The following is a 16,322-nucleotide window of genomic DNA, read 5'->3' as shown; positions in this document are numbered from 1 at the left end:
CTGCCAAAGAGGAGGTAGGTGTTGAGCAGACAACAGTGCTCCCAAAGGGGTGGGCAGCAAGTCCTGCCAGAGGCCTCAGCATGTGCCACACATTTTGGCCTCCTGTGACCTTTTCTTCTCTGCCTGATACCCCCAGGAACACAAGGAAGGAGGGAGGAATCTTTCTGAGCTCAGTAGCGCTGACTCGGCACCTTCCCCACCGTGACAGCGGCGCTCTCCCTCCCAGGGCTTGTCTTTGGTGGTCAGCCTTAGCTGTTGTTACATGCTGCCCCATTTATCTTGTGTGTCTTCCCACTGTCCCTTCCCCTCTCAGAATCCCACTGTACCTCTTCTCTCAGGGTCAGCCCTGCCATCTGAGACCAGGGGTGACAGGTGAGGCTCCCTCTGTATTGGGCCACCCGCTCGCAAACTGTTTTGAAGTTGACTCTGGAGGTACTGAGAGCCCTTCAAGGCTTTATCAACCTCTCACCACAGCAGCTACTTTAACTCTCTGTGCGCTGACCCTGGACACCTAGGATGTAGCACGCAGTTTCCAGACAGATGGAGAAGAGAGGAGGACTGGTCCCAGTCTAGGACCAGGGACAGGAGTTTCTGTCATCTGGGCTGTCAGCCCATGGCCGAGGGAGCACAGGAGCCCCAAGGGGTGCTTTGGGAAGACGTGAGTTCTAGCTTACTTTAGCACATGGATTTATAGACCTGAGCAGCAGTCTGTGTTTCATAGTGATCGTCTATGTGATATTTAAAAATTCCCTCTGAAATGTTGTGTTTATGTTAGAGAAACCTGTTAGCGAGAGTGTGACCCCATTGCAGAGCAAGGTGGACCTTCCTTTGGCTTTTTGCAGGACAGCATCAGCCTTCTGCTGGAGGCGGTGAGGACCAGGAATGAGGAGCTGGCACAGACGTGGAAGAAGTCCGAGCAGTGGGCCACTATTGAGCAACTTTGCAGTAAGTGTCCTACGCTCTATCCTTATGCCCTGGGCTCGTGGCCCTGGGTGCACACTGGGGGTTGTGGTATAAGTAAAGGGACAGACACATGGCTGTGTTCATTGATGTAGTAACATAATGTTGTCCAGGTCAGACCCCAGGTGTGTATAGCAGATGCACCCAGCTGTAGGTGTCCCAGGAGCCTCCATTTGGAAAAGATCTGTCTGAACATCTAACATGTCCTTGCCATCCTTATGGGACACTTGGCACTACCCCTCATACTTCGATGGTATAAAAAGAAACCCAACTCCCACAGCAGCAGGTGACAGGGTCTGGATTCATTACCTGGAGCAGCTTGTGCCCTAGAGCTCCTTGTGTTCAGTACTCACTCTCCTAAAAAAGTTGAGTATGCGATTGTCCAATCCTGTGTCTAGGACTGGTAATGGAATGATAGTGTATATTCACAAGAGCTTCACAAAACATGAGATACCAGGCGGGCTCAGGGGCACACAACGTGATCCCAGCAACTTGGGAGGTCAATAGGAGGATTTCAAGTTCTGGGGCAGTCTCAGCAACTTAGTGAGACTCTGTCTTAAAAAATAAAATGAAGGGCTGGGGTTGTGGCTCAGTGGTAGAGCGCTTGCCTACCAGACGTGAGGCACTGATTTGATCCTCAGCACCACATAAAAATAAAGATATTGTGTCTACATACAACTAAAAATATATTTTTAAAAGTTATTAAAAAAATAAATAAAAAGGACTGGGGAGATGTGTTCAGTGTCTCTGGGTTCACTCCCCCATACCCTTCCCCCCCCCAAAAAAAAAAGTAGATCCAGGTGCAAGTCCTGGGAAGCCCAACATGCACTCACCCTTGACCAGCCTTTCCTCAGCTAGGCTTTTGCCAGGAAAGGTGAAAACAGGTCTATAAGAGAACAGGATGCTCATGGTAGCTTTGTCCTAACAACTCAGAACTGGACACCACCCAGATGTCTACAGTGGGCGTGATGGTCCTCACAGAGGAGTGCTTTTCAGCAACAGAAAGAAACCATACCCACAGGTGCAGAGAAGGGCAGGTGTTTGCTGGTTGTGTGCACCATAGTTGCAGGATGGCAGCCTTGGTGCAAGGAGTAGGCATGTTCAAACTAGCCTGCCCACAGTATAGAGCTCAGGCCAGGCAGAGTACCCATTCTGCAGAAGTGCTGAGTGCTTGCTTCTCTTCCCACCTACAGGCACCGTTGGTGTGCAGCTCCCGGGCCTCCATGAGTATGGTGCCGTTGGAGGTTCTGCACATGCCGCCACCTCTGCCATGTGGGCCTGTCAGCACTGCACCTTCATGAACCAGCCAGGAACTGGCCACTGCGAGATGTGCAGCCTCCCCAGGACCTAGGGCTCCGGCCCTCTGCTGGGTGGGACTGGGCCAGCCTAGCCCTCCAAAGCCAGGAGCTCAAGGTGTGCCCCGTAAGGCTCAGAGCTGGCAGCCCTGAGGGGTGGGGCCCGCCACCCTGGCACCCAGGGAAGCTTCTTGGCACCAATCCCAGAGAGGGAGCTCAGCTAATGTGCTAGGGCTGAGTAAAAGCCGACTGGAAACAGTGTCCCTGCCTGAGAACACCACGCACGCCTCACCCGTCAACAGCCCCCCGCCGGGGAAGGATTGGGCACCTCCAAATAATCACTTGAAATCGGTGGTGCAGGGAGGGTTGCTGCTGCCACCCAGCTTTCTTTTCCTTCCTCTTCAGTGCTTTCTGTTCTGTCCCCGCTTGATTTTTTTTTTTTGGTTGGGAGTGCCTGGCTACCTCTGTTCTGTTGCTCTGGAGCAGAGGTCCTGCCTGTGCCGGCCACAGCCTCCTGCTCAGCCTGCAGGCTAGTGCGCTTTCTCATCTCGTACCAGGCGGAAGTTTAGAGTCTGTGCTGGTTGCAATAACAGTTTTCAGCAATTCCTTCCCAGAAGACTTTTATTTATTGTTTTTAAGATAAAACTGCACAACAGGGATATGAGAGAGACTAGTTTCCACTTCCTTCCCTCCTTCAGCGCAGCCCCTCCTGGGAGTTCAGGTGGTAGTGGATGGGTCCCACTGTCAGTCCTCCTATGAAGCAAACCTCAGTGCCTGAGACTTTTCTACCAAGTCACACAGCTGTGGCAGCTGGCGATATGGGCAGCTGAGCAGGAGCAGAGTGGTGGCCCTTGCCTGGTGGGCAGTCCCTCTAGATAGCCTGGATGGGTGAACACCAGGGCCCCGATTCCCTCACACAGCACCATTCCTCTACCCATAGCCTTGCCAGGCCTTGGTCTGGAATAGTGCTTTGGCCATTGAAACAGGACCAGTGGAGCCTGGAAAGTTGATAGCACGCACACAGTGTAAGGACCAGGCAATCCACAAGAGTCCTAATGGTCTCTAGGTGTCCTCCACAATAGGACTGGGGCACAGGCCTACCCCAGGCGAGCCGAGGGCGTCTTGATGCCTCTTTGCCTTAACGAGCCAAATTAGCTGTGCTGCACCCAGGGAAAGGCCAGCACAGCCAGACTTCCTGGAGGCTTGTGTGTCTGTTGCCTAGAGGGACGCACCTACACAGCCCTCCCCATCCTTGGCCATGTAGACAGAATGCTTGCCTGCTGGGCTCTCTCATGGCAGGGCTGTAGCCAGAACCCTCAGGTGTACCTGGCATGGCATCACCCCTGGAAGGCCCAGGTTTCTTCTGATCCTGGAGCCACAAGCCCATTAGGTTGGCCTGGCAACAGCAGGGCTGTAAAGCAAGCAGTCTCCCCCCATCTGCCACACATTATGGAGGTGTGGAGGGTCATCTGGTCTGCCTCCTAGGGTCTGTCTTGGCTGGGGCTTTGCCTTCCCTGTCTTACCTGGTCTCTGAGGTCAGCTGTATAGCCAAATGGTCTGGCTGGCTGCTTACCTGTCTCCAGGGCCATTCACACCAGTGCTGTTGCCCAGCCTGGGCAGGTACTGGACAGCACAGACTTGTGGAGACTCACTGCCCCAACACCTGTGTTCCTCTCCACTTGCTCTCGTCTTTATCCACCAAGCTAATTTCCTTTTCTCAACCAATAGTTTTTCTCACTCTGCAGTTCTGGCATCCATGCAATCCATGTTTTCTTTTTGTCTTTTAGCTAAAGAAAGTGTTGTGATTTCGCTGCTTATGGTTTTGAGTTACTCTGTTCAATAATGCACTTTATTTTATCGTCCAAAGAGAGTCAAGCTCATGCTGCTGGCTTGGGGTGAGCCCTGCTGAGAGCACAGGCCTGGGAGGCCCAGGCACCACCTCCTGCTCAGGAGTGACCCCTGCCCATCTTGCATTCCTGTGGACATCCCCTCATGTCACCAGGCACCACATTCCAGAGGGGTGCCTGAGCACACACCTTCCCAGGCGAACACAGTGGGTGCCTCGGTCCCCTCTTGGCCCTGATCAGTCCTGCCTACCCAGCCCACCCCCAGCCAGTCTGTTCCTGGGACATAGGTGCTCTGCTTTGGGCTCACAGGTGTGCATCACCTGGGTTTGGACTAGCATTACCCTGACCCCAGCCCTGCAGTGGAACCTAATAAAAAGCGCCTGAAGCGACTGCCCGCTCCCAGCGTGTCCTTCCTGTGCGCTGAAAGTTGTCCACAGGCCCTGTCTGGTGTCTAATCTGGGTAAGGTGATTAGATGACTTGCCCCCAAGACTCTCATTGATGTGTTTGAGCCATTTCAAGCTGGGACCCAATTTCCCTGGCCCATTGCTCTGCTGCAGGGCTCCCGGGCACTGTTCTTCCAAGTTCGTATATGGGTGGAAGGGAGCTGTCCGGCCTCCCTGAGATGCCTTTTCTGCCTGTGAGTCTGTACGTCCTGGACAGGCAGATGAGGCCAAGCAGCAGGTGAAAGTGTCCAGGTAACCTAACTGCACAGGTGCAGTGAGGAGCAGGGCTGGAGCTTACTGCTGTCTCCCAGGGACAGCCAGAGAGGTCTGGCTTGCTCCTGACTTCGGTATCAGCCTGCTTTCACAGCTCAGCACCACTCAGTCCTCAAGGCAGGGACTCATCTGCACCCTGGGAAGCCACTAAAAAACAGCCGCTGTAGGGGCTGGGGTTGTGGCTCAGTGGTAGAGTGCTTGCCTCACATGTGTGAGGCACTGGGTTTGATTCTCCGCACCACATAAAAATAAATGAATAAAATAAAGGTCCATCGACATTAAAAAATATTAAAAAAAAAAAAATAGCTGTGTCTGAAAGGGCTGCTCCCAGTAGGTGACCCAGATGCCTTTGAGCAGCTGAGAAGTGAGATTGAACTGCTTGGAAGTAGAACTGAGGACTCTGGCACCCAAAGTCCCGGTCCCCACCCTGCAGGTTTTTGCACCTCTGCCATAATCTGCAGCTTCCACACACCATGGTTTCTCTTCCCACATCTGCCCTTGTAATTCTTGAGCTCCACTGTGCTTGTCCTTTGTGAGGCCACAGTGCCCCAGTTTGGCAGGGTCACTGACCTCCAGTGACAGGCTCTGCAGTAAGGGGTGTGTGCACCTTCCACTCCCCTGGCAGAGCCCCGGCTAGGACATGGCCTTGGGCCCTTCCCTCATGCCTTTCTCACCCCAGGAACCCAGTGCTCAGGTCTACTCTCTGTTTAGACTGGAGGGAGCCAGGAGCTGGCCAGCCCCCAAGCCAGAGGAGTGACATACCATGAGGCCTGCTGGCTCGCCCACCTCCCATATCCACTTCCTCCCCACCTTCTCTGTCGGGGTGTTTTCTCCTATTTTGGAAGCCACCTGGTTATCCTGATGCGTGTGTGAGCTGGTGACTGACAAGAACCAGGGTCAGGCTTGGAAGGTTAGACCTGGTGATCAGAAGACCCCCAAGGGATACTTGTGTGCTCTGGGGGAAATTCAGAGTGACAGGCTGCTGAGGAGTGCTCTTACTCTACCCCACCCCCATCCTTCCCCTCAACAAGGGAAGCATTTCCAGGCAAAACGCCATCAGACCAGCCCAGGAGTGCAGAGTGAGCTGAGAACCCTCACCTGGTTAGCACCTGGCACAGATACACTCGGAGCTAGCCCACCCCCTACTCACTTGGGGGGGGGGGGTCTGGACTGGCCACTGGTCATGTTGGCAGGTACACCGGGACTGGGTCATGTTCCAGCCTGGCACACATTCTGGACATTCTCCAGCTGGACCTTTTACACGTCAGGCCTGCTGTGCCCCAGATGGCTCCTTTACTTCCGAGTGTCTGGCCTTGAGACCTTTCTGATGAAATAATAGTAACTACTACTACTACTATTATTTTAATAAGAGCTATGGTCTTGCTGTGCTGCTAAGTCTGGACCCCGAACTCCTGCCTCAGCCTCCTGAGTATGGGGAAGCCCAGTCTCTGCCTGGCTTCAGGTGGAGGATCCTGGTCTTTCACTTGCGGGATTCGTGTAGAGCTGCTTTCTTCTGGAAAGAACTGCCAGGAGGGAAAGTGAAGATGTCCCCTGGCCTCCCGCTTGCTTCCTCCCCCAATCTCAGCGGGTCATTTCCTTTGCGGTGCTCTGACCCTAACTCAGAAATCCCTTTGGCTTACCTACGTCCCCACGTGTTCAAGCGTTGCGCTCGTCTGGCTCAAAGCCCCTACATTCCTGAGAACGGGGTCCTGCGTGGTGCTGCTCAATGAGCAGAGGGAAGAGACCCAGCCCCTGACAGAGGGCGCCGGGGTCGTGGCGAGAGGTGGCGCTGATCCCACCCTCTCGCTTGCTGGACTCCTCGTTGCCTCCCAAGTCCTAGAGATTCCAAAGCCCGTTGACACTGCGCGCGGGAGAGCGGGCAGCGGCCACTCTTCCGCGGCGCGGCGCGTCGGAAGGGCCCCGGCTCTCCAGGAGCTCCCCGCAGCGCGCAGCCCGGCCCCGCCCCCGCAGCAGGCCCGCCTCCGGGCCGGCCCCGCCCCCGCAATGCCGCTTTACGGCGGAGGCCGCGCCACGCCGTGGCCGGCCGTAAAGCGCCCCCAGGCGGCACCGCCCCCGCCGGGCTCCGCGCTGGCCGCCTGCCCGCTCGAACAATGGCTGGCGGTACGCCCCGCGTCCACTACCTGGCGGGCTTCAGCTGCCCGCTGGGCGGCCTGGCGGCGGGAAAACCCCGCGTGCTGTGCCACGAGGCGGACGTCTTCCTGTCCACCGGGAGCGAGTTCGTCTACGTGTACGACCAGGAGGGCGGGCTGCTGACCGTGAGCGCCGGGCCGCGGGCTGGCGGGCGGCGGGCGGGGCTCGGGTCCGCTCAGCAGCGAGACCCCGCCAGGCGTGCGCCTGGCCTGACCACACTACCCTGGCGTCCAGGCGGTGTACCGGTTCCCGGACCAGGTGTGGCACCTGCAGCTGCTGGCCCCTCGCAGGGCGCTCTACGTCCTGTGCGCCCGGAGGGGCATCTACTGCCTATCGCTGGACACCCCCAGCAGGTGAGGGGTGGGCGTGGCCCCGTGCGTCTCTATCCGCCGTGGGGCCACCGTGGCCTGCACGGTATCTACTTGTTCACACATTCCCCTGTGATCTGCACGGACTTTACTCCTGGATGGGTCCAGAGGGACGGCCCACCATCGCTGCGCTGGAGACGGAGGGCTGTGCGGGGCGTGAAGTCTCGGTGGGTTTTTGCCACACTTGCAGCCCCTCACACCCAGCACCTGTGCTGCCGTGGCTTCCAGGAGCTCCTGCTGGCAGGGAGTCCTTAGCTAGTGGGTCCAGGAGGCACCTCCGCAGCCGGCCAGCAGGCCTGCTGTTGATCTGGTGGCTCTCGCCGGGACCCTGAGAAGCAGGTGTGCTGGCTGCTGCTGTGTGAGGTAGAAAGGCAGCTTGTGCAGCCATCTGAACTGTCAAATGTGTCCTGAGCCGTCCGTGGGAGTTGGGAGGTTGTGTGCCCAATGGCCTGTTGAAGGGCTGACAGTCATCACTGTGGAGACCCTTCGGCACTCCCTGTGAAGACCCCTGCCCAGCCTGTTCCCAGCGGGTTTTCGTGAACAGTCTGCCCGGTCTATCCTGACTGGTCCCATTGTTCCCGGAAGGTCTGTGAGCCAGGCCAACAAGGACAGTGAAGAGGATGAACTCCCTTACCCTGTGATGCCCGTGGACCCCGATGCCTGCGTCCTCCCCGATGCCACACTCTGTGCGTTCACTGTGCTGGACGACATGCTTGTTGCCCTGGCGCAGGGCCCCACCCAGTGGAAGATGCAGCTGTTTGAGCACCCCTGTTTAGGGGAAGACCCCCAGCCTGGGGGCCAGATCGGTGAGGTGGAGTTGTCCACCTATACCCCCGAAATTGGTATCCCAGGAAAGCCCACAGCCCCCCATTTCCTGCCAGTGCTGTGCTGTATGTCACTGCCAGGCTCCAGAGCACCACATGGTCACCCCCAGGCCTGTGGGGGCTTCACACTGGAGGAGGCCCTCTTTGGGCTACTCTTTGGAGCTGATGCCACCCTCTTGGAGTCGCCTGTGATCCTCTGTGGTCTTCCTGATGGCCAGCTCTGCTGTGTGGCCCTGAGGGCCTTGGTCACCTCTAGATCAGCCCCTGGTGACCCCAAGGCCCTTGTCAGGATCCTCCATCACCTGGAGGAGCCTGTTGTCTTCATTGGGGCTTTGAAGACAGAGCCACAGACTGAGGAGGCTGTGGAGAGTGAGCTGTCCAGTATGGAGGTCCACTCTGACTGCCTTGTAGCCCTTGGTCACCATGGCAGGACGCTGGCCATTAAGGCCAGCTTTGACAAGTCAGGAAATCTGGTGCCAGAGCTTCAAGAGTACTTCCTCCCGGGGCCAGTGCTCTGTGCTGCCTGTGGTGGGGGTGGCCGCATATACCACAGTACCCCCTCGGACCTCCGCGTGGTGGATTTGGCTCAAGGAAGCATCCCCTTGGACCCTCAGCAGCCCAACAGAGACCCTGGAAGCCTACCGCCCACACTGTGCCCAACCAGCTTGAGTGTCTGCAGTGTCCTGACTGTCTCTGTGTCACCCAGGGCACCTGCAGGTATGAGTGGCTGTTCAAATGTGGAGACCAAAGCTGTCAGGGGCTCCCTCTTGGCACTCTCCCTACGGGTTGGCCGGTCCTCTTCTGTTTTCTCATCGGCCACAGCCTGCTGGCATGGGGCCAAGGAGCAGCATGTGTATCTCCTTCCGGGACTTGAGCAGGCCACTGCTTTGACTGGATGGACTATCATCCCTCACTAGAGTGGCTGCTCAGAGCATGTGGCAGTGCAAGAGCACCTGTGGCGGGCCTCAGAGCAGGTCATGCCTGCATGCGTCTTCTGAGGGCAGGGACACACTTTCAAGCCTGCATGTGCTTATGGGCTGCTCCAGCGAAGGCAGGGCTCTTGAGCTAGGGAGTGTTTTAGCTGTGTGTGCCCAGTGTTGGCCAGAGCTGTGTTGGGGCAGGCCAGCCTCAGCAGAGGCAGCCTTTGTCTCCTGTGGTGGCCCTGGCTGTCTGGAAGCCCCATGAGGATGGAGAGGAGGGGGACCTGGCCTCCATGGAGCACTTGTATTTGAGAAGCTCAGAACAGCCTTGCTCTTTATGGCCTGTTGAGGGCAGACTGTGCCCAGAAGACATGGCCGCACACAGCGTCCTCCTGTAGCCCTCTTTTTTTTCTATTCACATCTAACAGAACCAGATGCTGCCACGGTGCCACCTCTGTGTTGGGCTGATAGCCCATCTCAGGGAGGCCTGTCAAATGTGTCAAAGACCCATGGGCAGCATCTCCCTCCTTGGGACAGTGCCTTGGCGCTCTGCCAGTGCTTGTCTTGGCACCTGGGACAAACACTTCTGAATGTCCTTGCAGCTGCCAACCACTGAGCAGTCCTATTTGTGTCCATTGTCAGGTGAGACTGAGCTCCTGGCTTTGTCTGCCAAAGGGCGCCTGATGAGCTGCAGCCTGAGCCCCAAGAGTCCTGGTCCTACCAGAATGACTTCAGCAAGTGCAGACCGGAAAATCAAGGAACTGCTCTCTGTCATTGGCGATGTGTCTGAGAGGTGAGCAGTGATCTCCGGCTCAGTAGAGCTGGCATTGCATCCTGAGCAGAATGTCCTTGACTGGCTGTGGTCTGTGCGGACCACTGTGGATCCCAGAAGAGAGACCTAGAGGTTCACACGAGACCCTTCTTCTCAGGTAGGGCCCCGCTCCTTTTCCCCGCTAGGGGGCACAGGAGACCCCACCACTTCCTTAGCCCACAGACTCCCCTTCTCAGAGGACTCTGCCTTCCTGCTCTTAGCAAAGGCCACCATTACTGCCGGCCCGGGGATGTAGGAGAGTACACTCCAGGTCCATCAGGCTCCTCTTGTCTTCCCCTGGCTCCTCTGGTCCTAGAGCATATCCCATAGGCTCCAGGTCCCTGTGCCCTCCATTCCTCCCTGCCCCTGTCACTGTGGAGCCCTGGAAAGGAGACAGGCTGATTAGGAACATCTGGGGCAGCTGAGGACAGTGCCAGGTAACCCCCATCTATAGTCGTGACCCTGAGTGTCTGATGTGGGTGGAAACTTCTTGGAACCAGGGGCTGGCCCAGCCCCACAGAGCACTGCCCAGCCCCTGACCTGCTCCATCATGTGCCTTGCCTCCTGTGGCTGAGAGGAGAGGGGGGCAGCTTCCAAGGGGTCTTGGTGTGGGCGGGACAAGGCGAGATGCTCTCCAGGCCTCACTCCTTAGGCTTGGCTCACACCCTCGCTCTGCCAGCTGTGGAAGCAGGTTCTGGTCCCTCCCCCTCGGAAGTCCAGGGGCTTGGCTCCCTGTGGTCTCCTCCCTTCCCTGAGCACCACATCTGCCCTTTGCAGAGTGTCCTTTCTGAAGAAGGCAGTTGATCAACGGAACAAGGCCCTGACGAGCCTCAATGAGGCCATGAACGTGAGCTGTGCCCTACTGTCCAGCCGGGAGGGCCCCCGGCCTATCTCATGTACCACCACCACCTCCTGGAGCCACCTGCCCCTTCAGGATGTGCTGACAGCCACCTGCCTGCTACAGAACAGCGGTGACTTCAGCCTGGACCGGGGCTGGACCTTGTGCATTCAGGTGCTCACCAGTTCCTCTGCCCTTGACCTGGACGCAGCTGGCTCAGCTGTCACCTACACCATCCCTGTAGACAGGCTTGGCCCTGGCAGCCAGCGGGAGGTGACCCTGCCCCTGGGCCCTACTGAGGGCGGTGTGCTTGACCTACCTGTGACCGTGTCCTGCGCACTCTTCTACAGCCTCAGGGAGGTGGTGGGCGGGGCCTTGGCCCCCTCAGACCCCCTGGAGGACCCCTTTCTGGAGGAGCAGGCCCTCGACCTCCTTCCTGAGCAGGAGGGCATCTGCCTGCCTCTGAGCAGGCTTACAGTGGACATGCTGCGGTGCCTGCGCTTTCCTGGCCTGGCCTCACCCCACACACAGGCGCCCTGCCTGCTCAGTCCGGCCCGCGACCCTGTGGACACTTTCCTGGAAGCCTGCTGTGGGCCTAGCAGTGAGCCGACTGGCCCTGCCTCCCTGCGGGCCAAGTACTTGCCCCCATCGGTGGCCTCCATCAAGGTGTCAGCTGAGCTGCTCAGGACTGCCCTGGAGGATGCTCACTCAGGTTGGTGGCACCAACTGGCTTCACCTTGGCCTCGGGGCCTCTCCCCGTCCCCCTCCCCCCCACGCTGCACCCCATAGCTGGCCTGTTCCGCCTGCGCTGCCGCCGCATTTCTCTGTTAAATTGGGCTTCTTGAACCCTGCCTGTGGAAGCCCGGCCTGAACAGAGAGTCAGAGGCATCACCAGGGAAATTTTACATGGCAAGCACCCAGGGACCAGCCGGCCCAGCCCCCAAGCCCATGGCCCAGCTTGGCAGGACTGTCTGGGCCCTGTGTCTGCCTTGCGTTGCCACTGGGTGTGTGAACCCTTCACTGTGTGGTGCTGGATCTTCTGTCAGGATGGTGCCCTGTGTCACTGCTGCCGCTCTGCTGCTGGGGGGGGGGGGGCTGGCAGCCTCTGGGGCTGGCCTGCACAGGGAGGGAGTGGCAGCCACCCTCACTGGATGCATCCCTGCAGCAGAGCTGCCTGCTCTCAGGGACACACCTGGGCATTGGCGGGCTTCCTCCACGGTGGAGTTCTGACTCAGTCAGCTGCACCACTTTGCCACCACCCCTTGGAAAGCTGCTTCTTGGGGAGCTATCCTGGCTCTCTGCTTGGGGTGAGCTGCAGAAAACTGGGACACTTAGATGGCACTGAGAAGGGGACATTGCAGGAAGCCACCCAGGTGTTAGCAGGGCCCACCTGAGCTCCTGATGGTGCTTCTGCCCTCCAGGTGTCCCCCTTTGCAGTGCCACCTTGCAGTGGCTGCTTGCTGAGAATGCTGCTGTAGACATCGTGAAGGCCCGGGCGCTGTCTTCCATCCAGGGGGTGGCCCCCAATGGCACTGACATCCACCTCATCATCCGTGAGGCAAGCAGGGGGTCAGTTCACCTGTCTGTGGGGAATCGGCCTGACTGCCAGCGACTCTCAGAAGGGGGTCCCTGGACCAGTGGTGCTGGAAGTTCAAGAGGAATCGGACTCCTGATGCCCCTAGGAGAAGCTGAGCCTCAGACCACAAGAGGATGCCCAGCGTTTCTCTCTCACACCCTGCTTCCCCACCTGCTGGACTCACTTCCAGCAGACCTTCTGGTGCTACTTGCCACTGTCAGACGCTGTTGCTGAGTAGTTTGGGGTGCCCTTAGAATCAAATCGATCCATTCCCCCAGACATTGCCTCCTTGCTGCCCACTACTCAGCCCCTTCAGGCCAAGGCTGGACCGGCATCTAGGTCAGAGCATCCCTGCAACCTGAGGCTGGGGTCAGGCAATAGCTGTGTCCTGTGGAGGGGTGCTCACAGCCCTGTGGAGGAGCCTGCAGTGACCCAGGCTCCAGGTGTTGCCCCACATCTGTGTCTGGAGAGCCGGTTCCTGAAGGGAACTTGGTGGTGGCAAAGACTCCACACCTGATCCTGCTGTCAGAGGTGGGCTGTGGCACCCAGTGTGGGTGTGGGAGTGTGGCCTGCTCTACAGTGGACTTTCAAGAGCATGGGCATGGCCCAGATGTACAGGGCCTGGGCACAGCTCCACAGTGAAGTGGTTTCCACAGTCTGGATCCTGAGGGTCTTCCTGGACGTGTTCTTCTCAGACAACCAAGTATCTTGCTATCAGTTCTTGGCTGTCCCCAGGCCAGGGCCCTTCTGACCCTACCCCTACCCACCTTCAGGGTGTAGAGTGGTGCCCAGGCAGGGAGTTGGGGCCGCCCAGGCAGGGAGTTGGGGCCGCCCAGGCAGGGAGTTGGGGCCGCCCAGGACCTCCCTTGCTGGCAGCTTGGGAGGCTCTGTTAGCCTGAGCCCTCCAGGGCAGCACAGGGACTGCCAGCAAGATCTGTCTGTGTTGCAGGTGGCTGTGACTGACCTGTGCCCAGCAGGGCCCATCCAGGCTGTGGAGATCCAAGTGGAGAGCTCCTCCCTGGCAGACATGTGCAGAGCACATCACGCCATTGTTGGGCGCATGCAGGTACAGTGGGTGGTGTGGGCTGGGGAGGGAGGCTCTGAGGGCTGCAGGTGGGCTGTGGAGACTGGCTGAGGTACCACGACTGCAGGCCATGGGGTCTGTGACCACCACTGCCTCTGCTGGCAGACGCAGTGCTGTAGAGACATGTGAGTGAGCGCTTCCTCGCAGACAGGCCACTTTGCTGTGCCATCAGCCCCATGTCACCCCAAATCCAAAGCCCACCTGCACCATGCGTGCATGGCTGCTAGGGCATCCTGAGGCTTCCTGTCTTCCCCTGTTCACAGGGCTGCGTGGACTGGCACACTGTGGGCATGGGTCTCAGGATAAGGCATCTGCCCGTGCCCCGGGAGAGCGAGCAGCCTTAAGGGTTTGCTGGGCAGAAGCACATGTTCTGGTGCTGTGCCCAGGCCGCTCACGCCAACAGCTTCCAGGTCTGAGAAGCTCCCATGTTCCCATTGAGTCTAACCAGTGCCCAGAGCAGGGTGGCCTCAGTCCAGAGCCTGTGGCCCCTGTCCACCTGTCCCAGCTCTGTTCAGCCTTGGTCCTTGCAGCAGAGACTGCAGTGTCCTCAGTAAGCCCGTCCTGAAGTGGGTTCTCAACTCTGGCCTCTGTGGGCCTCTCGGGAACCTGTCACCCCGACCTGCTACCTGACGGCAGCTGGGACCCAGTGTGCCAAGATGCACTATGAGCCAGGCAGGAGGCATTAGCTGCCATCAGAGCTCTGAAGGTCAGCCCTGGTGATCTCAGCATGTGGCTCCAGTGGCCAGTGCTGTGCCGTGACCCCAAAGCCCACCCCACGCAGCAGGCCATGGTGCAGGCACAGCTTCTGCTTCAGTGCTGGAGTCAGTCCTGACACCATGACCAGGAAGAGTGGCCTCCAGGCAGTGCTGCCACCGTCAGAGAAGGCACTTCCCAGTGTTTATCTGGTTCCTAAGAACATGGTCACCACATCCAAACTTCCCCATCAAGGACAGTCATTGGGGCTAGAGCCACCCCGATGAGTTTGTCTTGGTCATGTGAAAGGTCCCCATCTCAAAACTCACACTCAGAGGTACTGGGGTTAGGACTTCCACGTGTGAATCTGGGGAGCCACATGCTTTCCCTGGGTGGGACTTCAGTGTTGTGGTGGCAGTGTGCCAGCCTCCACATCCATAGGTCAGAGCTCTCAGGACTCCGCCCAGAGGGACAGCTCCCACTGCAGGCCAGCACTGCCTGGGGTGCTCCCGGGTGGAGGCTCTACCGTGGGCCTCACTCACCCCTGGAGAGGGCAGCAGGGGCCTCGCTGTCTAGGTCACTCAGGCCTGTAGCAAGCTGGGCTCCTTCAGAAAGCGGGAGTTGGCGACCAGCCCCTCAGCCTGCTGAGTGAAGGGCAGCTGGGTCAAGTTGGGCCCTGGCTGAGGTGCAGCAGCGGCAGGCTCCACAGTCTGTCTGGTTCAGGGACAGAGCCGGTGGAGGGGGACCCTGGGTCTGAGCACAGCAAAGCTCTTTAGGGATGAGTGGAGAGGAAGGACCAAGTCGAAATTTATTGTCAGTAACTGATCACCAGGTGGGGCCCATGTGCCGCTGCTCTGAGAGGAGAGTCCCGGCAAACGGCAGGTGGGAAACAGAGTCCGGGAAGAGCCCACACAGGTAGTCAGAGTCAGCAGAGCAGGAGACTGTGCTGGAGGGCCTGGGGCCAGCCAGAGGAGGGCTCACCCTTCTCTGAGGGTCACGAGGGCCTGCTAGTGCAGACACCTTCCTCAGGAAAGACAGTGGGCACCACCTGCCACATCCCCACTCCCACTGTCTCCCCCAGGCAATGGTCAGGGAGCAGGCTGCCCAGAGCTCCAGCCCACCCGACCTCCGCATGCAGTATCTTCGCCAGATCCATGCTAACCATGAGGTGAGCACCTGTGCAGGGCTGTCCCACCAACCTGGGCATCAAAGAGTGACCCCGGCAGGGCCCCTGTGCAGACAGATGCTCAGCAGTTGCCCAGCCTGGTGAGGCTGGCCTCATCCTCAAGTGTAGGCTTGGCCCTGGGCAGGGCAGCGTGGTGGGGTCACGCCTCTCTCCTGCCTGCCTCGCTCCACCTGTTCCCCTAGCCATGCCTGCCTGGCTGTGCTGTGTTCTTGGACCACCCACCACCTCCCAGGGAGGGGGTCCCAGGGAGAGGCAGAGGGCCTGAGCCATGCTGCTTGCCCCTAGGCATTGCTGCGGGAGGTGCAGGCCCTGCGTGACCGTCTGTGCACAGAGGATGAAGCCAGCTCCTGCGCCACAGCGCAGAGGCTCCTGCAGGTGTACAAGCAGCTGCGCAGCCCCAGCCTCGTCCTGCTGTGACCAGGTGGGCCCAGGCCTCCACCCCACTGCCTTCAGCCCTCTCCAGCAGCCGAGAGACCCTTGGTGGTTGCTCAGAGAAAGACTTAGAATACCACGGGTGACTGTCCCAGCCCTGCATATGACCTGGCCAAAGGCACCAGAAAGTGGAGGAAGTCGGTGGGAGGCAGTCCAGGGGAGCCCGAAGCCCTGGCCTCCGCCAACTCACTCCTTCCCTTTCTCCCAACAGCTGCTGGCCGCACTCCGCCACACTGCTGGGCGCTTTCCACCCCAAGCACTGAGGCTCCCCTGGCAGCATCCTGTCTACTAAAGTTCTGGACCCCCAAGCGGCAGTCCATGAGGGACACAGGGCTTCTGGGCTTGGGTCTTGGGTGGGTTCATGACTTGTTGCTGCTATTCCCCCCACACACCCCGGGAGCACCAGCTGCCCCTCTGGTGCCACCAGGTGGGAGGGTACTCCTGCAACCAAAGCACAGAGATGTGGGGCTCCTGCAGGTGCCAGTGGCTCCTTGCCACACTGATGAAGGGCTTTCCGGGTGGCCCATGGCCAGGATGTTCAACAGTGAGGCACCGTGCCTGAGCTGCACTGTGTGCTGCTTTTAGGGTCACGTGGGGCCAGGGGCTGCAACCCAGCATCC

The 16,322-nt window shown here is 58.8% G+C and overlaps 2 protein-coding genes across 3 annotated transcripts in view; both read left to right on the top strand.

The window, feature by feature from the left end:
* The window catches only part of NPLOC4 (NPL4 homolog, ubiquitin recognition factor), a 48,095-nt gene extending 43,602 nt beyond the window's left edge, over nucleotides 1-4,493 (top strand). For both annotated transcript variants that reach the window (XM_081272186.1, XM_081272187.1), the window contains 2 exons: nucleotides 843-945; nucleotides 2,154-4,493. In XM_081272186.1, the coding sequence (XP_081128312.1) occupies nucleotides 843-945; nucleotides 2,154-2,311 (261 nt within the window). In that variant the 3' untranslated portion in view covers nucleotides 2,312-4,493. The remainder of the gene's footprint in view (nucleotides 1-842; nucleotides 946-2,153) is intronic.
* A 2,378-nt stretch (nucleotides 4,494-6,871) lies between these two features.
* Nucleotides 6,872-16,264, top strand: FAAP100 (FA core complex associated protein 100). Its single transcript, XM_081272766.1, has 10 exons — nucleotides 6,872-7,095; nucleotides 7,205-7,323; nucleotides 7,924-8,879; nucleotides 9,725-9,875; nucleotides 10,671-11,443; nucleotides 12,153-12,289; nucleotides 13,257-13,373; nucleotides 15,166-15,252; nucleotides 15,556-15,691; nucleotides 15,914-16,264. Exons 1-9 carry the CDS (start codon nucleotides 6,931-6,933, stop codon nucleotides 15,685-15,687), a joined length of 2,637 nt encoding a protein of 878 aa, XP_081128892.1. The 5' UTR covers nucleotides 6,872-6,930; the 3' UTR covers nucleotides 15,688-15,691; nucleotides 15,914-16,264.
* Nucleotides 16,265-16,322: the final 58 nt, after the last annotated feature.

The sequence above is a fragment of the Spermophilus citellus genome, assembly GCF_964194105.1.
Source record: "Spermophilus citellus genome assembly, chromosome: 17".
In the NCBI taxonomy this organism is placed as follows: Eukaryota; Metazoa; Chordata; class Mammalia; order Rodentia; family Sciuridae; genus Spermophilus; species Spermophilus citellus.
Note: the sequence above shows the minus strand (reverse complement) of the source record. Positions and strands in the feature narration are given on the sequence as shown.

What these genes read in the sequence shown, in the direction of transcription:
- FAAP100 (XM_081272766.1), top strand. Translation starts at nt 6,931, where the DNA reads ATGGCTGGCGGTACGCCCCGCGTCCACTACCTGGCGGGCTTCAGCTGC. An exon ending in ATTGGCGATGTGTCTGAGAG is followed by an intron (nt 9,876 to 10,670) that starts GTGAGCAGTGAT and finishes TGCCCTTTGCAG; the next exon opens with AGTGTCCTTTCTGAAGAAGG. An exon ending in TCCACCTCATCATCCGTGAG is followed by an intron (nt 12,290 to 13,256) that starts GCAAGCAGGGGG and finishes TCTGTGTTGCAG; the next exon opens with GTGGCTGTGACTGACCTGTG.